A 22763-nucleotide genomic window follows, 5' to 3' on the forward strand; every position below is an offset into this window, starting at 1 on the left:
TGCTGTTTTGTGTAGTGTAGATGTTTAAACCTTGGTCAGTTGTACTGCTGTTTTGGCCCTGAATCTCATTCTTTAATTTTTATTTTTTTAGAAAAGTGTTTAAATTCATGCCTTTTCCTTCTCAGATATATTTTTGCTTGTCTTTTAAAAATTATAATCTTCCAGGAGTGTAAATTATAATGTTCTAGGGGTATGTCTTTTAAAAAATTTCATTCTTTTATTTACCGAAGGCTACAGCCCTTCGGTAATTACCGAAGGCTTGCGCCCCTCGGTAATTACCGAAGGCTTTCGTCCCTCGGTAATTACCGAAGGCTTTTGTCCCTCAGTAATTACCGAGGGGCGAAAGCCTTCGGTAATAGTTAGCGACAGGCAATTTACCGAGGGCTTTTTGACCGTCGCCGGACCCTCGGTAATGAGTCTTTAGCGACGGGTTGTGGCATTTTCCGAGGGATTGTGGCCTTCGGTAATGCTCTTCATTACTGTAGTTGTACGTCATAAAATATTATTTTTGTACGTCATAAAATATGATTTTTGTACTAGTGTTTGTTTTCATATGAAATTAAAAATGAAAGATAATGAATTAACAAGATTATGTAAATGGCTTAACGATATCTTAACATCTATACGTAAAATGTATTCAGCAATAATATTATAGAAATAAGCTATTTGCTATATCAATAGATAATATTCTACATAAAATGCATTTTAAACTACTTTTTTACGTGTAATTTTATAATTTTACTTTTAAATTGTGATAAATATTTGTGTTATGTATATTTTGTTTGGGGAAATTTGTAAAATATGACGAGATGAGTAAAATAATTATTAATTAGACATATTATACATATACCTTTTAAAAGTTTATAATTATATGGGAAATTTTTAATTATTTTTTTTCATTCTATTTCTGCATTTATTATAAATCTATATTATATGCAATAACCACATACAAAACGTACTCCTTTTTGTCAAAATTAAAGTTGATAAATAAATTCACTCCGTAAACTACACGAAGAAAAATAAACTAATGCAATTAGGTAATTGTATGAAAAACCAAGATTATGTACTGTTTAGAAAAAAAATATATTTACGGATAATTAAATTTAGGGAAATTTATGATTGTATTTCTTATTTTTAGACAAAACTGATTTTTTTTTGTTCCAAAAAGAAGAGTAAGTCTTTAAATAAAAACATTTAAAGTTATTCTTTTTTCAATATTATGATAATAACTTTTATCACCAAATATAGTTCACACAATTATAAAGAACAAATTCATTCATTCTAAAATTGATATATAAAAACTAAATTTGATAAAAAGGGTAGACTTAAAAAATTGTAATGTGCATCCGTCGAGGGTGGAAGGTGTGAGAAACCAGATATAATACTTTAAACAACTTAGACATTCATTTATCAAACTGGGTCCATAGCTCAGTGGTAGAGCATTTGACTGCAGATCAAGAGGTCACCGGTTCGAACCCGGTTGGGCCCTTTTTTTTTTCACTTTACAACCATGTCTTATTTTGTTGCAACCAACATTTTTTTTTTTTGTGATTTTTGGACGAGATAACTCATTATTGAGAGCTGTTTTTAATCCATTTATAGTCAGACCTTTATATGCTTTATACAATAAATATACCTCAGGGATTTTCTTCCTCGTGTCTCATTTTTAGAATTAGACTTTGAAGCTCACAATTCTTTTCCTTCTTATATAATGCTACTTTTATTTATTATCCCCAATAGTGAAAAATTATTGTTTAACCATACTATATCACAACAATTATAAGTGGTACTGAAAACTTTTCATTAAAAATCTGAGTATGAATGGAAAGTTTTATATCAGTAGAAATGAGATAATTAATTGGTATTTAAGAAAAAACAAGATCCATAAACATTTTAAAGTTTTATATTGAAAATGGTATTAAATATTATATATAGACAACTCATACCTCAAAAGATGATTAATATATCTGTATCTTAGTAAAAAAATTCTCAACACTCTTCAATGATATTTTTGTTAGGGTAATGATACATAGACAACATTTTTTGACAACATTTGAACATCAATCATACGTGTCATTGTGTGATTGGTCCAAATGACACAATGATACTACCATGAACCAATCACACAATGACACGTATGATGATGTTCAAATGTTGTAAAAAAATGTTGTCTAAGTATCTTTATCTTTTTTGTTAAGTCCAACAATACAATAAAGATTACTTTAGAATTCTCATTGTATGCATATCCTATAACGGCAATAGTTTTGGAGTAATTTTCACTCTCCCTTTTTTTCTCTACTCCTCCTTTGCTTGTGTTGTCTTGCTCTTTTTTCCTGTCCATTGCATTAACATCATCTCTTTCTCATTTTGTTTGCACCCTTGATGCATCCTCTCCTTTACTTTGTTAGCTTTTATTCAAATAGTGTGTTTTCTCTTCTATTTCATTTGGTGCTCATATTCCGAATAGATTCTTTTGTGTTATTTTGATAGTTTTTGCTTTATTACCTTTCCAAACTTAGTTGACATCGCCCATTTTACAGTTTTTAAACATATAGTAATTGTATTTGAATAATTTGCATAACACACTAACATTAGGTATAGAAGTGTTCAATCCCTTCCAAATTGGATAATTTTATTTTTGGGTTACTCATATTCTAGGCATCATATCCATCAAAAATTAAAAAAACTTTTGTAATTAGAATGATCAAAACTTAATAGCTTATATAAATTTGCAACAGTTTTGTAAACTCAACTTCTAAAATCAGAAAATTTATTTGATATTAAAAAATACATTATAAAGTATGTAATGTGTAATATAATAATTACAAACTAATACCAATGAGTTTAGATGAACGAAAGTTTCTGATAACAATAATCACAAAAATGTTTAACAATGGTTAGAATTTAAAATTTTACAAAAGCATACATTTTTTTCCTAACTCAATTGAATGCAAATGATGAATCCCACTCCGAAGAAAGGATGAAATGATCTATAGTCAATCCGGGATGTTAAAATTTGACTCTCATCAGAGTTATGCAAGCACCAGAAAAATATACAGTTAATTTCAAATACATGTGAAATAAGACATCTTCACATGATGAAAGGTCTTTAGAAATATGAGATGTAAAAATTAGTTTGTCCTTGGATTGATGACATTACATTTATTGCAGAAGGTATCACAACCAGGAGGGAGCTTAGATAAGCTATAGGAACAATCTAAAGAAACCATTCACCTTGCGCTGAGTCTTCCAACCAGGTCTGGTGCACATGCACCAAATTGAACCAATCCGAATCCTGAAACTCAAATTTCATTCTTCTCAGCAAAAGGATGAAAGACATCACATGAAGAATATAATAGTTGATGCATTAAAACATACCCTACTGCTCAGTATTGAGGTGGAGGCACAAGCCTTCCGCTCTTCACCTGCAATGTTGGTAAGTTAGCAGTAAGTAAAAAGGCCAAAATATGCAATGCAAAATTTTCCATCACCGCAGATGTACTACCACAAATTCCCAGAAGATGGATAAAAAAACAAAGAATAAACAATTTCTTATTTTCAGAGAGACAAAGGGGTGGGAAGAGCATAAACAACAAAACTGATACATACCACATAACTCCCACTTGTCAAACTTCACTAGCCATACACCTGGAGCTAACTGTGTAGCCACTACATCATCCACCCAAATCCTATACTGTTTACCCTTTTTGTCACCATACACCTTCCGGAACGTATTTAAATACTCCCGGGTATTATGGGCCGAACCAGAAGGATGGATGAGAATAGCAGATGGGAACTGCATATTGAAAAAAGGACCAATTTACATACTTCTTTAGAAATAAACATTTACGTAAGACTTGACAGTAAAAAAAGTCAGGTCCAAGTGCATCAGTGGAAAAATAGAGCTCTCAGATCTAGAAAATGCAAAAGGGGAAATCCAACTAATTATGGTGTGAAGGTAGAGTGAGTAAGAGAGAGAATGAAGCATTTGCAATGACTTAAGATAGACGTTCTTGGAAATCAACCATGGAAATGTCTTATTCAAGTGGTTGACATGGTTAAACAGTTTAGTCAGAATTTGGAATGCATTAGAAAATGTAGTATGTCATATGGGATAATTATAAAACTCAATGTTTTCATAGGAAATACCTTACTATTGAAGGAAGATGTTCAAGAAAGAAAAATGTGTCAAAATACATTCTTCTTCATACACAACATGCACTCAAAAAGGGAAATAGAAAATCATCCCAAAACAAAGCGAACACCGTACCGAAAAGCTTAGAATATGTAAAAACATAGGAAAACTTTAGTGGTTGCTCCCTAGATATGGTATTATGGATTAAAAAAATTCCACTTCACTATTTAGTTTTCCGTTGGTAAATCGAAGAACTTGTTAGTCCATGAAATATGAATATAGAAATAATGCAGCGAAAAGGATATACACTTCATTTGAAAAGAAAATGATTTGGTAAAATGGAGTTAATTTGGATAGTTTTTCACATGCTCGGTGGTCTGCATACACAAATGGAACACACAATAGGTAATTTGTAAAGATAAAGGATATCAGACGTACAACTGTTGCCTTTATACCAGCAATAACCAGCTCGGAATTCTCAACTTCTGCACGCCTCCACTTTTCAATTAACAAAGCAAAATTCACTATTTCAAGATATGGAGATAAATTTTCTTGTCTACTGTCTGAAACATCTCTTGGGGACAGGTTTTGGCCTAACTTAAAATGACCTATAGCTTCTATTATGCCAGATGCACAACGCTCTGAGGCATGGAGAATCTTGGGGTTATCTTTTGCATTTTCTGCATGCCACTGCAACAACTCCTCTTGGGCATTGCTTACCTACACAACGAACAGAAACAAATGCAATACGCAAGTCAATCGCAATATTTTACCACCAAGGCAAAATACGGCAATAAACACATGCTAAACCACACCAACCATGACTCCATACACTCCTGGAATGCTGAACAGCTCGGCATCATTTCCAGAATCACCACAAGCAAGAGTGTTAAGTGGTGGCTTTCCCTCGGTCTCAAACTTTTTGAGCAGATAGGCAAGAGCTTGACCTTTGCCAGCACCATTTGGTAATACATCCAAATCAATACCTCCACTGTATATTATTTTAACATTCAACTGGCCAAAAATTAGGCTATGTTATGGAACTATATACAATATCAAACAAGAAAAGTATGGTGTTAAAAAATCCAATTTACACACTCAAACTAAACTAAACATGTTGAAACTTTACATGAAAAGAAAGCAATAAATATTAACGTATTATAGCTTACCCCGCGCTCTTTCAAAACCTTAGAAAGAGCCTGTGTTACACTCTGAGCCTTGTCTTTCTGAACATAAAAGCTGACCTTGTGCGGCCGTTGTTCTGTTTCTGCCTGCACCATCAGTCATTAAGCAAACCATTAAGGAATTGCCACAGAATCAAACAAGACAAATTATATACCCGAATCAAATAATACAATCTAGAAACAAATCATCCCATCACCATCACCACCTATAAACGATACCTGAGGCTTAAGTTCAGGAAATTTGCTTGTTTCCTCAATGACTATGTTTTTATCCCATTTCTGGTTCAAAAACTGAACCCATCCATCATCAGGCATCATTGATCTCCCATAAGTAATCTCAGTCCCCACAGACATAATAGCTATATCAGGAGTTATCATAGGCTTCTCTTTCCTCAGTTGTTTGTAGAGTGTAGGCGACCTCCCAGTTGAAAACACCAGCAGAGAATCTTGGCGATAATGAGCTTCCCAAAGCGCATTGAACCTTAAAAGTGAACTATTCTCAGGGTCATGATGGTCAACCTGCAATCAAAACACATCAACCATTCAAATCACGACCACCAACAACACTAATAACGAGGTTTTAATTAACAACGCCTGCAATTCAGGCGGAATGTCAAGATTTTTAGGGTGTCTGAGACTGCAATAGCAGCTGCATCATAATATCAAGAAATACAACGAAACCATGACCGCAGTTTAAAATCCTGAACAATACCATCGTGTGATCGAGATCCGAAACAAGCATCAGCCGCGGAGAAGAATTTAGTCGATCCATTATGTCCATCCCCAATTCAATCCTGCAAGCAGGGATTCAAAGAGAAATGGGAAAAAGATTACCAAACAAAGAGAAATTAATTTCTGAAAGTAAATTAACAAATAAACCAAAATGATAAAGCAACAAGTAATTATTTATGTATCCGTGTGTATGAGCTACCGCAACTCAACACAAATTCTGATGATCACGAAAGGGAGAACTATCTATCTATTAATGTATCAAACAGTTTGTTTTTCCAGTCACCGATTTTTCCAAATTCGTCCGAGTCAAAAACCAAAATCATCAACCAGGTAAGAATGAAAAACCAATTCTACTAACAAATTCTCATATGATTTAAACAAAACAGAAATTTCTCATTACATTACATGCATCGTACTCACAAGCATCTAACATCTGACTGAAATAGAACAAAATAACATAAGCATAAAAAGAGTACCAATTGGAGAAAGGTGATATGGAAATTGAGACGAGAAGGAAGAAGGTGAGAGTGATGAGAAGAGCTTTGAGAGAATGAGTAGCGATTGCGAGTAATTATATAGAGATAATATTTATAATAAATATTATAATTATGAATAAAATATAATGCAACGACGGAAGAAGAAATTGCAGTAACTGAAAATGGATCCAAACCGATCACCTCTTCCTCTGCACCGGTGATTCTGAACTCTCAGCTCACGCACGCGTCACACACTGGGTATCCATTGCCACCTTTTAAAAAAATACAAACAAAACTACTTTTATTGGGATTCTTTTAGTGTAAAATAAATTGCACTGTTAAATTATAAGACGTATTTTTTAAATGCTCTTTAATATGGCTGTAATAAAATATGTAATCGACTATAGGATAAGATATAAGTTTTAATTTTATTATATAGTTTTTCATCTTATATGAATTAGAGGGATTAGAGATAAGTTGATTTCTTAGCATACAATTAAGTAGAAATATTATCTTTCACACTAGTTTGGTAAGTGTATTGTATAGCCCTTTAGGTAAGATTTTATGGTCTACATAATTGATTGGTTGGACAACATAGATTAGATGATTGCTTTTAAATAACAATTAAGATTAATAAACATTAACTTAAACCAAAATATATTACTGGTTGGATTGTGATTAAAGCAATTGAAGTTTATTTCAAAATTTATAGAGATAATCTCTAGTTATTATTTAACGAAAATGACAAACATTTGGATATACAGAATTTAAAAGATCTATAATCTTCATGACAAAAAACTAAAATTGAATTAGTCTTAAAATTTATTTTTTAAAAAAATATCATAATCCAGTTTTAAAGTTTATTTATTAACATAGTATCACAATTATAAGAGTTTAAAGATTTTACATTTATTAGAAATAAAAATAATTCTAAATATTATTTTACAAATCAATTTTAAAAAATTGAAATAGATTTAAAATTCACTTTTTAACTTATTTTAATAACAATAAATAATATTTTTTTTATTTTTTATTTAACATGATATATTTAATTATAATGACATTATTATTAGTCATAGTTTATTCTACTAAAGTTAAATAAATGTTTTCAAATGTACTTAAAAAAGAGTAGATAAAGTTACATAAGAAAACGGAATCTTTATGATAATAAATTTTAAGTATGAATTTTAAAATGTTAAAAAAGTATCATTTATGTTTAATTATGAAATGAAAAAATTTGAAATATAAGATGAACACAAGAAGATAGTAATGTGAATATAAATTTCCAGTGAAAATATAAAACTTATTCATTATGAAAAATTAGAATACACAAATCTTTGGAAACCTACGTACTTCTTATATAGATTTAACATAAGATATATTGTAAAATGTAAAATGTTTGAGTTGTAATAAGTTGAAATGAAAGTTATCTCATGGATGATTATTACAATAATTAGCTCTAGCAATGGTATATGAAAGAAATTTAGGTTGAAAATTAGAAATTATAGAATGCAAACAAAAACGTTATAGATGGATGTCTACCAAAAAAGAACTTCCTTCACACAAATGAGTAGGCAGGAGATAATGAAACAAAGGGCCACCGTTCAATTTAGGTTTACCAATTGGGATTGGATTCCATCAATTATCACGATTTGGAGTGTGCCAATCTTTTATAGGTACAATTTTTAATTCTCTTTTTTCATTTTCCTTTTCGTATTTCGGTTAAAGAAGAAGATGTAGGTAGCTTTGTTCAGTAATGACACATTCGGTGGAATTTGGCAATAGAGCATATTCTTGAGAATATCTTACCAATCAATTTAAAATATATAAATATATATATTGTATATTTTAGTAGAAAATTTGACAAATCTATTAATTTAAAATCTTAATTGAGTTAATCGGTTAATTGAAATAAAGATTAATGTTAAAAATGATTACATTAAAACTAAATTAGACTATTACTAGTAAGATTAGGTGGATAATAATTTAAAGCTCATTTTAAATCACATAAATACATTTTTAAAGTAGGTTTAATAGCCAATTTTGTCCCCAGTTTCGTTGATAAATCTCAATTTAGTCTCTGGTTTTAAAAGTGATTGAAATGGTCCTTACTTTCTAAATTTTGAGTCAAATTAGTCTCTTTGGTCAAACAGAAACAAACAACGATAAGGGCTTGATGATTTGGCAGAGAGATATTATTTTATAGATATATCTATAAAATAATATCTCTTATGCTAAATCATTAAACCCTTAAGACCATTTGTTTCTGTTTAACAAAAAAGATTAATTTGACTCAAAATTTTGAAAGTGAGGACCCATTTCAAACACTTTTAAAACGAAGGACTAAATTGAGATTTGCTAACGAAACTTAAGACAAAATTGACTATTAAACCTTTAAAGTATTGTGATAGATAAATTACGTTTATGTGTTTATTGTTAACACTATCAGATTCTTATTCACATGTATAAAGATAGTAAATATGAAGTAAAAGAAAGCCTTTGACAAGTGTTTAGAACTTGAAAACCGTATTAAAAAGAATTAAAATTAATTCCATAACCATTAATATATATATATATATATATATATATATATATATATATATATATATATATATATATATATATATATATATATATATAAACTATAAACTTTTCACAGTAAAGAAAAATATGACCCAAACTTTTGGTGGGGAAGGGAACAAATAAAAGGTAACGATAGATATGTTTTGTAGGTAAAAAGAATGAACAATCTATCTTCTAGGTAAGGTAGTCAAAAAGGAATATTGAATTATATTTAAGCTAAAAATATGTTTTAAAATGGAACAATATAATCTTTTGCTTTAAGTGTAATGATTTGATATTTGTTTCGTGAAATAAATCTAAGTTAAGTTTTACATGTTAAGTGAAGATAACGTTTTGGATTATAATTTTTGTTTAAATTTTCTTGATTCCGTGTAAATTATGTTTAAACACGTTATTGTTGGATGAAAAGTGGATGTATTTTAATAATTGAACATGAACATAACTAAAAAATATTGAGAAATGTTTTGAACTAAATTGTGGATTAAAGAGATACGTGTCTTGTATGATTTGATTGACAAATGATAGATGTTTGAGATTATAATTTAGCTTAGTTTATGATTATGGCATTAAGTATTGGAAATCATTATTGAAAAGAGATTTTATTTATTTATTTATAATAACTGTGAACCCTCTATCCATTATTTTTTCTCTCTCTTTACCTCTCTCAATAAATCTCTTTTCCTTTTTTATAATTTTCTTTTTCCATAAGATCTCATCATAGTAATCAATTTTTGGTAATAAAATTTTTAAAGAGAGTAAGTTCCTGTTAATTTAAAGATTTTTTGTTCTTTTATTGTTTTTAATTATTTTATCTTCAATCTTGATGGAGTCAATTGAAATATTTTAATATTTTTCTTATACATAATATAGAAACCATTCACGGCATTATGTTTCTCTTTCAAATATGTTGTTTTAATAATAAATCATATTTTTAAAAAATATTTTCTTGCTTACTAACTTAATTGATTCGGTCTTATTCAATCAATTTTATAGATTGTTAAATTTTATATTAATTATATATTTTTTTCTAGCAAAAAAAATATAATACTTGTTAGTGTGTGACCTCACTGGTCATTATTAAATTGGTAATAAATAAACTTATTGATTTATTAATCAAGTTTCACATCTAGTTAGCAACACTCCTTACTAGCTGAATAATCAGATAATATGAAATATCATTTTTTTTTTCCTTTTAGAACCATTAAAAGATTAATATTTTATTTCTTTCCATCTTTACTGTTCTATTCTAGATTAGCTTTATGATATGGCAAAATTATCAAAGTAAGTTAACATAAGAGGAATGACTTAAGAAATATTTTTCTTATTTCATTTATAATACCTTAACCAATGTCTTTATTTCTATAAAGTTCAAACATTATCAAGAGTGGATGAATTATTTTTTGATTAACCATTAATTCTACAAAAATTTAATCATAACCAATATCACAAAGTGTAAGATCTTCGATATCAAAGTGTAATAAACTACTTGTTAATTACAAGTCTAAAAAAAATGATTAAATGTACTTATTCCAGATCCATAAGACGATACAGAGTCATTGTTCCATCTTACTAAAACTTATTTTATTATGTGTACTTTAATATATTTGATGAAATGTTTCATCTAAGATAAAGAAAGTGTATTAGTAAAATAATTAAATTAGAATTAATCTCTTATAACGTGATTATTAACGCAAGACTTGATTTATAAAGTGAAGGAAGTACCAGCAAAAATTCTTCTAGCGATCAAACAATCACTATACAAATCTCTTTGAGAGATGAGAGTATATTTCACTATTATTAAAATGAACTAAAATATATTTGGTTAATCATAAACATTTTTAGAAATATTTATATATTTTATTGGAAATAAGATAATAACATGTTATTTTTACAATAAAATTAAGTCTTGAAATGTTTACAAGAAATACCATGTTATTTCAATATTGTTAAAATGAACTAAAATAATGTTACTTCAATTAATATTCTTAAAAGGAATTAAAATTTATTTAGTAAATCATATAAATGTTTCCTGACATGATACTTTTACTAGAGTAAAACATTAATTTGAAAAAATAGATTCCAAATTTGTTTTCTCATTAAGAAAAAATGTTTAATAAAACAATATTTAACTTTGAGTAAGACCAATTTATTTGAGTTTAAAGAATAAATTTTAAATTAAATAGATAGTTAAAATATCTTTAAAAAAATATAAATAGATTTTAAAGAAGGCGTTATTCGCTTAATAATTTTTGTATTTGAGATTAACAAATAAGTTTAAATAGATTTTGAAATTTCAGTCATGACATATAGGAACATTCTTAAGCAAAAAACCAATTAGATGGAGCAACGACAAAAGATATTAAATGAAAGTTCTTTCATCTCATTTGCCATTTGCCATGTTAATTTATTAAATAAAATACAACCCAAAAAAAAAATATAACATATATTCTGATTAACATGTATTCACTTGAAACCTCAAGTAACCCAACATTGCAAACTTAGGCTTAGGATTCTCTTAATCATCTATGAAAATTTGACCATAAAAAAATTTCAATAAATATTGGGACTTAAGTTGTAATGTTGTCAAACAAGGTGATTGATGAGAACATTTGAACTATGCTTACAAAATTCTTGAGAGAATAGAAATAACTAATGTAAATCAACGAATCTGATATGTATTATTAAATTTTAATATAATTGATTATATATATGTGATATTGATTAAGCTATTAATCTATTTGGATTTGAAATGTTGTATATGAAACTTGTTTAATTATGTTAAAGTTATCTAATTTCTTCTACTTAAGGTATATTTTAAACTTAAAAAGGGCATTTCGTACTAAGGAAGAACTAAAATTGTTTGGATAGAGAAATTGGATAACCTAATTTAATTGAATAAAGATATATTTTCTGATATGGCATTGGATGGTAACACAAAGGTTTGAGATGTTGGACAGTATCTTGAAACTGCTGGCCACTTGATAATGAACTCTAGGGGCTTTAGTGCTAAGAGCCAAGTATAGGGCCTTGGATGACTCCTTGGTTTTTAATTTTTTTTTAGGTTGTCTTCTTAAAGTTATAATTCCCTTTTCGTTAACTATTTAATTGGGTTGAAAATTAAAAAAAAAAAATAGTTCTTGAAATATAGTTTTACTTTGACAGTTGGTATTGTCAATTAAAAATATGTGGTTAGAAGAATACATCTCACTTTTTTATATACTTGATTGAAACATTGTAATTGAATATTATGTTAATATAATAGAAAACAAATGATGAATATTAACATTGCAACAAAAGTAAATAATATTTAATTGATTATATGTGATGAGTTTGGATCAAGGTAACATACATAAGTATAACATGGTGTGAAGATTTAAGATTATATGGGAATGTGAGATTGAACTATGGTATGAATGTGGTGAATGTAGTGACTTATAAGAAGTGAGTACTACATTGATGTGATGTTATGTAATGTATTAAGGGAGATTTGAAGATATTATCCTAACTATGCTAGTATCCAACTCAGATAAAGGAAATATCTAGATGTGATAGTTGATGGAAGTTCCTATAATAGAATTTGGTGTAAAAAAAATCATTTTTTATGACTTATAGTGAATTAACTATGTTATAAATGAGGACATAAGTCCTAATATATTGAGGGTGAAGTAAAACTTAGGAGATAATTACCAAAAATCTATTAAATGTTCACATGATAGGTATAAAATCTTTAAGTCCACTCAATACAAATGTTTTCCAAAAATATAATCAAATTTCCAAGTCTTAAGAGTTAGTGAAATGTGATTTCGTATCCATACTAGTAATGACAGGTTTTGTGTAAATATTTAATTTTTATATATATGGTCGGTTAGTTAAGATAATTAAAATTTATCATTTATGTATGTAAAGAATAGTTATTGCTTATATATATAATTTTTATACTATATAAATTCTCATGAATTACTTATTTTTCAAAAGTTTAGTTTTGATTTTTTTTAAATAATTTGTAAATATATTTTATATAATTATATGTTAGTTTTTTTTTTATCAATTATATAATGTTTTAAATTAGCAAAGTGATTTTATTAAACTGAGTGTTACACTCCTTCCTTTCCAACTATTGATTCTTCACTCAAGTGTATTTCTTCCCTTAACCTTAACTTTGAATGGTGCCAATTTTCCTCAACATTTTCTTGGTACCAATTTCATGGGAAGCGCAACTAATAAAAAAAGCAAAAATAAGAGGGATTGATTTAATAAAGGGGAGAAAAGGGGATTTGAATCATAAGAAAATTGAAGAATGAAAATTAGAGTGTTTGGAGGAAAGGAGAAGAGGAAAAAAAATACAATTGACTTATGACACTTTCTAAGCCACATTATAGCTAATTTAATAAAAGAACTAAAATAAATTCATTTAATAAATATTAAAACTCAATTGATTAAAACAATATAAACTTAAATATAAAAAATAAATTAGGCTAAAATTATTAAATAATAAGTTGTTAAATTTAAAATATTTTAGAAGTATGAAGCAGACCTCTTCAGATGAATAATGATTTTTTAAAAAACCTAAACATGTCACAATAAATAAATAAATAAGCTAAGCATAAATGTAAAATATATAAATGATAGGAACAAATTATATATTTAAGTTCTTTATTTATTTATAAATTACGCAAAATAAGTGCACAATTACACATAATTCAATAACATTAAATGTAAAATATAAACTGTGATAATGTATAATGAATATCCACACATTCACTTATTGAATTAAATATTTATGACAATTGAATGATTTTTTCTCATTTCAATTAATTAAATTTAATAATTTGTCAGTTTTTGGATAAACTAATGACAAACCAAACATTGTGTGTTCGGCAGGAATCAAATTTACATGTGAGTGGAATCCACACACATTCACACCATTACAAAACATTACCAGCATCCATGCCAAGGCAAATGCCAGTTTGTCGCACTTCCACTTTCCACCAGACCACAACCTTCTCCTCCTTCTAATCATGATCACTTCCCCTTTCCTCTCCCTTTGTCGACACTCCTTTTCCCACACTTCCCATCATTTCCCAACAGGGGCTGCTTCTCAAAGTTCAAACTTTCTGCCAAAGTTTCAATCTTTTGCTTCTGGAAACCATGCAGGGAGTGAATTTCCATCTGGGTCTTGCTCCAATTCTCTCAGGAGAAAAAGGGTGTCCGTGGTGTGCTCAAAGTCAATTCTGACCGTGGAAGAAGTGGCAGAGAGAGGAGTGAAGGGTAAGGGTGAAGAGTTTGATGCAATTGTTATAGGGTCTGGGATTGGAGGGTTGGTTGCAGGAACACAGTTGGCAGTGAAGGGTGCCAGAGTTTTGGTTTTAGAGAAGTATGTGATTCCTGGTGGAAGCTCTGGATTTTACCAGAGGGATGGCTATACTTTTGATGTCGGTTCTTCTGTCATGTTTGGTTTCAGTGATAAGGTCAGTTATTTATTTATTTAATTTGGGTGCATGCCATTTTTTGTGTGTAATCATGTACTTTAATTTCATTATTGATGTGATGAAATGTGGATGGTATAGAAATTTTACGGGTGAGCTCATGAGCTAAATGTTACACTTAAGGAATATGGATGCTTTGCTTGTAAGAGGGACTTTCTGTTTCTCTCTGGTTGCAATGCATTCGATTTTTTTTTTTTTTTGGTTTTGGAGACATTCATTTGTAAACAACACTGTATTTTGTGTTGCCATCAGTGTTATTGTGCTTAGTTGGTGCCTGGTGTTCATGAACAAAATGTTTGCGTCTAGTTTGCTCTTTTGGTTAGTTTAATATTAAGAAAGATTTGGTTCATTACGTGAAGCTTGACTTTTGATCAATTAAGCTCCGAATAAATGTAATTTGCTCATCTTCTAATAATACCTTAGCCAGCAGTAGATTCGAGCACTTCTAATTGTTCTTTATGTTGAATGGTATGCTTCCTAGGATCATGAACATCATGTGCCTTAAATTTGTGTAGGGTAATCTCAATTTGATAACACAAGCGTTGGAGGCAGTCGGTTGTCAGATGCAAGTGGTACCTGATCCAACAACCGTTCATTTCCATCTACCAAATAACCTTTCTGTTCGAGTGCACAAAGAATATGATAAATTCATTGATGAACTGACCAGTTACTTTCCCCATGAAAAGGAGGGTATTCTTAAATTCTACAGTGAATGCTGGAAGGTTTGTCTAAATTGAGGTGATCGCAGCCCCCTTAAGGCATTTTTTGCCTCTCCTTGAAGTTTACCTTTTAAGAGCTTTTGTGTTATGGCTAGATTTTCAATGCGCTGAATTCCTTGGAGTTGAAGTCACTGGAAGAGCCACTCTACCTTTTTGGACAGTTTTTTCAGAAGCCCGTGGAATGCTTGACACTAGGTACTTTCATGTTGTTTATTTTAAACTGTAAGGTCACAAATTTAAACTCTTAACTTTAATTCCAAAGGTAATATTGATTTTTTTGTTCCACTTGGTTTATCTTTTCGGTATTTTGGTAGATTGGAGAAGGTATGTTTTAACTTATGAGTTAAAAGAATTGTTCAGGGAAGCAAAGGGTGAAAAAGTGAACATATACATCACTCAACTCTGCAGTTTGTTGCTTAATTCCACTGCATCTAACTAGTTGGCTCAACAAATTTTACCCTAACCATGAACATCAGAGCAAGATTTGAGTAAGACATGCTTATGCAATCCAATTAGTTTTTTATCTTCCAAGTAGTGGAACCCTAGACCTAGAGAATCACATCTATGTACATAGTCTAGTTCTTTTTGCCGGGTGGAGAATTTGGACTAAACAAACTGTTAGGAACCAAGCATTGAAAAGAGAAAGAAAAGGAAGGTTTTTTATTGAATAGACTGAAAAGAACAAAAAATAGGAGAGCGCTCTCTCCTCCAAGGGTTTCCTCTTCACAAAGAGCTAAAGCTTAATCTACGAAATTCACTTCCTTCCCCTCTCCTCTCCTTTCCTATTTATATCTAACTAACACCTCAAGTAACTGACTCTACTTATCTTAACTAATTTCTCTAACACAAGCATTTTAGAAAACCTATATCGATCTCCTAATTCCTAAGGGGGGTCTCAACATTTGTGATTAATTTGCTCAAATCTTTGAAATGTATCAATTATTGCAATACATATGAAGATTTCAATCAATGTGAGCTTCTGATTAACTTTTGCTATGTCAAGAAGATTAGAGCAAAGGATGTGATCAACCATGATCATTCTTGGTGTGTGTGTTAGCTTCCTTTTGTGGAAACCAGAGAAAAGAGAAGAAAATGTAGAAAAAACGTGACACACACACAAATAATCTGTATTGTAATTTATTGTGGTGATTTTCATTGAACTTTAACAATCTTTAAATAGGTGCAAATAGAGCCTCGGACCAAATACAAAGAATAAAAACTAAAAACAAAATATCAATGGATTCAAGAAAAAAAAACTACATAATCTATCTCTATCTATAACAATAAAATAATATTGCATCTAAATAATCAAAACTACCAATCTCTATCTTATCTCTATTAAACTGATATTATTGGGCCTATATTAATAAAATAAGACTCAAACTAAATTGTTAATAAATGTTTATCTAACTTTATGTAACAGAAAATGTACCAACTCAAGGTTGGTGAACTAAATGTAATAGAAGAAACTTGAAAGTTTACAAAGGAGGTTTGCTCCTTTCCCACAGTGATCTCACTGTCAGCCTAAATAAAAAAACACTTAATGCCCCCACTCGGTAAGGTTGGTCTTAATAAATAGACCCCTCAACTGACAACAGAAAGGCACCGAAACAGACATCCACTAACTGCCACACCTCTTATGTATCCCACTAACCTACACACCAATCACACCTCTTAGGCACCGACACACACAAAGAATTTCTTACATAAGTTCTTCCTATAATACGCCTTCCAAACCCGTTCTGTCTCTATTTTTCTAACAGTGTGTCTGTATTACAACATTCTCGTGGTAGACTATCTCTGTTAACCAATAAGTATTACATGCCTATTTCCTAATAACAGTACATAGTACATACTGATAGGGGTTGCTATTGAAGACCCATTTGCAGCTCCCTCCATATTTGTGTTTTTTATCAGTCTTTTCCTATGTTTTCGGCATTAACCTTCTTGACATATCTTTTGACAGCCTATTATTTGCCTCAAAATGCTGGAGCCATAGCTCGGAAGTACATTAAAGATCCAAACTTGTTGTCTTTCATAGACGCAGAGGTAGATGTGATAACTTATTTGATTCAGCTTGAAGTTTCATGAACTTATTGAGGAAAATGTGTCTCGAATACTCAGTGCAATGTGTTAAGAGAGATAACATGTCCAAGTGTGTAATCCATTCTAGTGGATCTCATAGAAGAGGTTGAGGACAATTGTCGTGGGTCCCATCATAGCATTTGAGTCTTAAGCAAACTGTGCCACATGTTTTGTATCTTTTTCCAACCTATTTTAAATTGAGATAGCAGTCATGTTACTACTCATTTACACTTTTATTAATTATTCAATTGTTGGTATGTGATTGGTAATTTATATCCATGCTGTTGCAGTGTTTTATAGTGAGCACAGTCAACGCTATACAGACACCAATGATCAATGCTAGCATGGTAACCTTTTCTCATTCTTTAGTTCATTAAATTTTTGTATTACATTTATTAAATTGTCTAGGAGAGGAGTTTCATGCTTGCATTCATAGCTTCTGCTTGTAATGAATGGAGGATTAGATTGCAAAAAATAGAACTAGCAGGAATTTGACCCAACATTGACTGCTTTTAGTCCTAATAACATACAAATTCAGTATCTTTTTTATTTGAATGTTAAGTATGTAAATTTCAAATTTAAAGGTCATCCTTCCATTAATATGAAGAATCAGACATGTTTGTTAGACCTGTTATTTTTCTATCTTATAACTGATTTTAAAATGATGAAAGGGTTAAATATGTTTTTAATCCTTAAAGATGTAGTGAATATTGGTTTTAATCCAATTTTTTGTTTTTGGATTTGGTCCATATAATTCATTTAACTTTTAGAAAACAGTCCCTACAATTATTTAGTGATGACTTGACATGACACGCATCTTATTGTCAACAACCACTTAGATGCATTCTGTATTATCAATAGATAGCAAATCAATAGACAGCAAACGGACTCTGTTCATGACTTTTAAAAGTTATAAGGACCAAAAGCGACAATTTTTTTAAAGAATAAGCCAAAATTCACCACATGTTCAGGGACTAATCATACTAAACTCTTGAGGAACTGTCAAGGAGACTGCTAAACAATGTTTGAGTTAGACATTCATGTTATGCCAGTCAAAAGAGTGAAAAGTAAAAGCACTTATTTCAAGTATGGTGGCAGTACTATATAGTTCACCTTGGCCTCACATGCTCTATATTTCCTGCATGGCCTGACTCTTTTTTTTCCTCCAGGTTCTATGTGACAGACACTTTGGTGGGATCAACTACCCTCTTGGGGGTGTTGGTGGGATTGCAAAGTCCTTAGCAAAAGGTCTTGTTGATCAGGGTAGTGAGATAGTTTACAAAGCAAATGTCACTGGTATTATAATTGAGCAGGGCAAAGCTGTAAGTGAGACTTCAGAATATAAACAAGATGACATTTTGGAAAGAAGCATTTTTTTCTCCAAGAACTGACTATGCTTTTTGCAGGTAGGTGTGAGGCTTGCTGATGGGAGAGAGTTCTTTGCCAAAACCATAATATCAAATGCTACTAGATGGGATACATTTGGTTGGTTTCAAATTCAAATTTGAATTCTTATAAGATTTTTTGTGTGAATATTTTACTGATAATCTCCCCGATGTTTCTCTGCCTTCATCAGTTCTTAGTTAGTTAAATCACATAATGTTACACTGTAGGAAAGTTGCTGAAGGGTGTTCCACTCCCAAAAGAAGAAGAGAACTTCCAGAAAGTTTATGTTAAAGCTCCATCTTTTCTTTCAATTCACATGGGGGTTAAAGCAGAGATTTTACCACCAGATACAGACTGTCATCATTTTGTCCTTGAGGTAGTTGGAAGTTTGCTCAACTTAATTTCTTAATAGTCCCTGTGCCTTAAAATGAATATCAGCTTAATGCATTTCATTGGTTCTTCTCTAGAGCAACTGGTCGAGATTGGAGGATCCATATGGAAGTATCTTTTTAAGTATACCAACTGTTCTTGATTCATCATTGGCTCCCGAAGGTCGCCATATCCTTCATATATTCACAACTTCTTCCATGGAGGACTGGGAGGTAGGCAATACTGATAAACAAAGTTCAAAACATTCACATTGCATGCGTCTGTGACTTCAGAATCTGTTTTTGTCTTAAAATATCTAGTGTCACTGTTTTCTGTACCAGGGTCTCTCAAGAGTAGAATACGAGGCAAAGAAGCAGCTTGTAGCCGATGAAATCATAAGCAGATTAGAGAATAAATTGTTTCCAGGTCTTAGATCATCCATCGATTTTATCGAGGTATTGGTTATAACCTCATAATACCGAATGGTATTTCTGTGACTTCCTATTGTGTGAAAATCAATTAAATATAAATCTAGGAGATGTGATTGTATTTTACTTATCTCTTCATTAGGCCAATACCACAGTTATTTGGTAAATCTGGCATTGTGTTACTTTGGCTTGCCGATCTCTCCGGATAATAGCCTTTGAGTAATGCTATTTTCTGGCATTGTTGACAAAGAATAATCTGGTGTTAATATTTGAGAAGAACTAATTATTGTCTTTTTGACTGCTTGTGGACCTAAATGTGATAATTAAACATAAATGTTTGTATAACTACATTTGTTTTTGAAAGATCCAAACCCCAATTATCTTTCAGGATAATGCTTCCTGACAGATCCTGTGTGTGTATATATATATATATATATATATATATATATATATATATATATATATATNATATATATATATATATATATATATATATATATATATGTATGTATGTATGTATGTATGTATGTATGTATGTATGTATGTATGTATGTATGTATGGATGGATATATAAAACTCTTTCTAGGCATCACTATGATCCTTGGCATCTCAGATAGGCTAACCCCGAGGACATATACCATTTGTCATCACATGAAAATATCATTAAAAAGAAAGAAAGATACAAATAACTCATAGGGGGACCCAACCAAAACCCATGAACAGAAAACAGGCCAGCTATAAAGCTATAAACAAGCTAAGAAGCTTTATACATAGGAAAAAGAAACCTATTATGATAAAAGTCCAAACTTATAAAAGTTGGCATATCCATATACTATTTAAACACTTCTCTGACAGGCCTAAACTCGCCAGATTATCAGCACGATGACTTTCTTCTCAAAAAATGTCACACCTTAAAATCAATACCACTACAAAACTTAATGCATTTCCTTCAACGACCTCTAATAGACCACAGTACAACCTCTTGATGAGAGAAAGCTTTACAGACCAAGGATGGATCAAATTCAAACTAGACTCTTCTAAATCTGGCTCTTTTTTGTTATGCTTGTAACATTCTTGCTATCATGTAAGCATATGAAGTATCTGTATAGATGGAGGAAAGAATCATGCTTAGATATTCTTTTGGCGTTTGGTTCTTATGCTTTATTATTATCTCTATGTTTTCTGAAATCTTAAGCCTTTGTATAGGTAGGGACACCAAAGACACACCGGCGATACCTAGCTCGGGACAAGGGAACATACGGCCCAATGCCACGTGGAACACCAAAGGGGTTATTGGGAATGCCATTTAATACCACAGTAGGTCCTTAAACGAATAACTGATTCAGTTATAGAAAATATTCTGCTATGCTTTAACAATGCTCTGCTTAAAGCAAGTCACAAACATATAAAACTTGCAGGGCATAGATGGTCTTTATTGTGTTGGTGATAGCTGCTTCCCTGGACAAGGTGTTATTGCTGTAGCTTTCTCCGGAGTTATGTGTGCTCACCGAGTAGCTGCAGATATTGGTAAGATAAAGCAATCCTTTAAGTAATAGCGAACAGTCCTCCAATTTCTGGCAAACCCTTATATAATGCTTCATATGCAAAAAGTTCAAGCATTCCAAAATTGTTGCATACCCTTAAAGATAGTGTGAAGGAATGCTATTGTGTTGTTCCTCAAAATGGTAATAGCAAACATTTGTAAGCATTCCTTTAAATCCATAGAGTTGTTGTTTCTATAAGAAGCAATATTAGTATTGCTTTGTAATTATTAAGTAGATTTTAAGTGTAACCTGTAAATTGGTTTTATCTTTAGTCGATGTGATAGATTTTAATTTATAATTTTGATATCATATTGAAAAGTGAACTTTAAGTGTAACTCATTTCTGCAAAACCAACTTATAAAATGAGATTTGGGATTACTTATATATTATAAATTAATTTTATGTCTACTTAATATAGTCATATTTAGAGTCCCAGTTGCATAATGAAGCATTCTATTAAATATCAATGCATATTACTGAGGTGAAATTTTGATTCTAATATGAGAACGACACGGACAATACCAATGGTATTGAACATGTGTTTGTCTGATAGTATATAACAGTGAACTGCTCTTACTGAGAATGGTGGATATAATTTCATTTCACTTTTCTTACACTTATGTTATTTTGTTGTTCTTTCAAATAGGGCTGGAGAAAAAGTCACCTGTATTGGATTCCATGCTGCTTCGGTTGCTTGGTTGGATAAGAACAATGGCATGAGATTTAATACATGGCAGCATTTGTTTGATCACACCATTGTTTCACTGCAGATTTCCTCCTCAATGTTCAAGACTCAGCAATTTGCCACAGAAGATAGGTGGTGTCAGTGGCAACTCAATCCATGGAGTGCCATAGCTTACAATGTATAAATCAAATGTGATGGTTTTGACAATAATTTATTATAAGTGATTCAAGTAACTATTGGTAATATGTAATACTGATTATTTTCTGAAGTAATAGTCTTTTATGAAATTAATTTATTATTTTTTATGATATTTTTAAGTGAAGTCTTCATGCATGTATGTGACGATTTCACATTTTGCATATTCTCTGGTTTCAAAATACATTTATGTTAGACATTATCATGTATATCGATATCTCCAGTTTAAAATCTTAATCTATTTGTATAAAATGAAAATGTATACTTCAGTATAAATATTTAGCATAGTTTACTTTTATTTTTAATCATCAAAACTCAAATTAGCCTGGTTTACACAAATTTTATTCAAAATTTATTATCTAAAAAAAGTCTAATTACATCTTAAAAATATAAACACCTAATGATTATTTCTAGAAATATAATAAAGAAATGTATAACTATAAAGTTTAATTTTTAAATTTAAATTAATAAAAGTTACTAAATATGAAAAAATCATTTAATAAAAAATGTAGTAAAAAGTCTCCATATGCATCTAGACTTTATTTTAAAGTACTGAAAAATTGAACCAGTCATATACATGGCAACTTTTGTTTTGAAAAAATAAGTTCATCTTAAAAATTGTGGCTTTTTCACAGTTTAATGTACAAGTAGATGACCGTAATTTTTGTTAGAAAAATATTACATTTGTAAATTCTAAACAACCTTAAACATTTCAATACACAAGACATATAGATAAAGCTTTCTTTAACTTGTATA

The 22763-nt window shown here is 30.4% G+C and overlaps 2 protein-coding genes and 1 non-coding gene across 7 annotated transcripts; 2 read left to right on the plus strand and 1 right to left on the minus strand.

The window, feature by feature from the left end:
• The first annotated feature begins 1417 nt into the window (after positions 1-1417).
• Positions 1418-1489, plus strand: TRNAC-GCA. Its single transcript has one exon. It is a non-coding gene; the product is annotated as a tRNA-Cys (tRNA).
• Positions 1490-2972: 1483 nt separating this feature from the next.
• Positions 2973-6848, minus strand: LOC106769690 (sucrose-phosphatase 1). 3 transcript variants are annotated; one of them, XM_014655412.2, is made up of 9 exons: positions 6729-6848; positions 6032-6113; positions 5539-5838; positions 5305-5406; positions 4955-5149; positions 4574-4855; positions 3610-3796; positions 3379-3425; positions 2973-3295 (listed from the first exon to the last, which is right to left on the minus strand). In XM_014655412.2, exons 2-9 carry the CDS (start codon positions 6098-6100, stop codon positions 3218-3220), a joined length of 1260 nt encoding a protein of 419 aa, XP_014510898.1. In that variant the 5' UTR covers positions 6101-6113; positions 6729-6848; the 3' UTR covers positions 2973-3217. The 3 variants fall into 3 exon arrangements, with proteins under 3 accessions (XP_014510898.1, XP_022640636.1, XP_014510899.1); XM_022784915.1 differs by having other exon boundaries at positions 6705-6737; XM_014655413.2 differs by lacking the exon at positions 6729-6848 and adding an exon at positions 6528-6658.
• A 7127-nt stretch (positions 6849-13975) lies between these two features.
• Positions 13976-22120, plus strand: LOC106772686 (prolycopene isomerase, chloroplastic). 3 transcript variants are annotated; one of them, XM_014659231.2, is made up of 13 exons: positions 13978-14578; positions 15112-15318; positions 15411-15510; positions 17282-17364; positions 17691-17747; positions 18570-18722; positions 18807-18885; positions 19014-19162; positions 19254-19388; positions 19497-19610; positions 20790-20900; positions 21002-21110; positions 21774-22120. In XM_014659231.2, the coding sequence occupies exons 1-13, from the start codon at positions 14129-14131 to the stop codon at positions 21845-21847; spliced, it is 1821 nt and encodes a 606-aa protein (XP_014514717.1). In that variant the 5' UTR covers positions 13978-14128; the 3' UTR covers positions 21848-22120. The 3 variants fall into 3 exon arrangements, 2 of the variants coding, with proteins under 2 accessions (XP_014514717.1, XP_022640400.1); XM_022784679.1 differs by having other exon boundaries at positions 14526-14582; XR_002669059.1 differs by lacking the exons at positions 19497-19610; positions 20790-20900; positions 21002-21110; positions 21774-22120 and having other exon boundaries at positions 13976-14578; positions 19019-19162.
• The last annotated feature ends 643 nt before the right edge of the window (positions 22121-22763 follow it).

Source organism: Vigna radiata, chromosome 8, assembly GCF_000741045.1.
Source record: "Vigna radiata var. radiata cultivar VC1973A chromosome 8, Vradiata_ver6, whole genome shotgun sequence".
NCBI lineage: Eukaryota > Viridiplantae > Streptophyta > Magnoliopsida > Fabales > Fabaceae > Vigna > Vigna radiata.

What these genes read in the sequence shown, in the direction of transcription:
- LOC106769690 (XM_014655412.2), bottom strand. Translation starts at nt 6,100, where the DNA reads ATGGACATAATGGATCGACTAAATTCTTCTCCGCGGCTGATGCTTGTT. An exon ending in CTGGTATAAAGGCAACAGTT is followed by an intron (nt 3,797 to 4,573) that starts GTACGTCTGATA and finishes TTCAATATGCAG; the next exon opens with TTCCCATCTGCTATTCTCAT. An exon ending in CCTCAATACTGAGCAGTAGG is followed by an intron (nt 3,296 to 3,378) that starts GTATGTTTTAAT and finishes TTTGAGTTTCAG; the next exon opens with GATTCGGATTGGTTCAATTT.
- LOC106772686 (XM_014659231.2), top strand. Translation starts at nt 14,129, where the DNA reads ATGATCACTTCCCCTTTCCTCTCCCTTTGTCGACACTCCTTTTCCCAC. An exon ending in TCTACAGTGAATGCTGGAAG is followed by an intron (nt 15,319 to 15,410) that starts GTTTGTCTAAAT and finishes TGTTATGGCTAG; the next exon opens with ATTTTCAATGCGCTGAATTC. An exon ending in CTTCCATGGAGGACTGGGAG is followed by an intron (nt 19,389 to 19,496) that starts GTAGGCAATACT and finishes TTTCTGTACCAG; the next exon opens with GGTCTCTCAAGAGTAGAATA.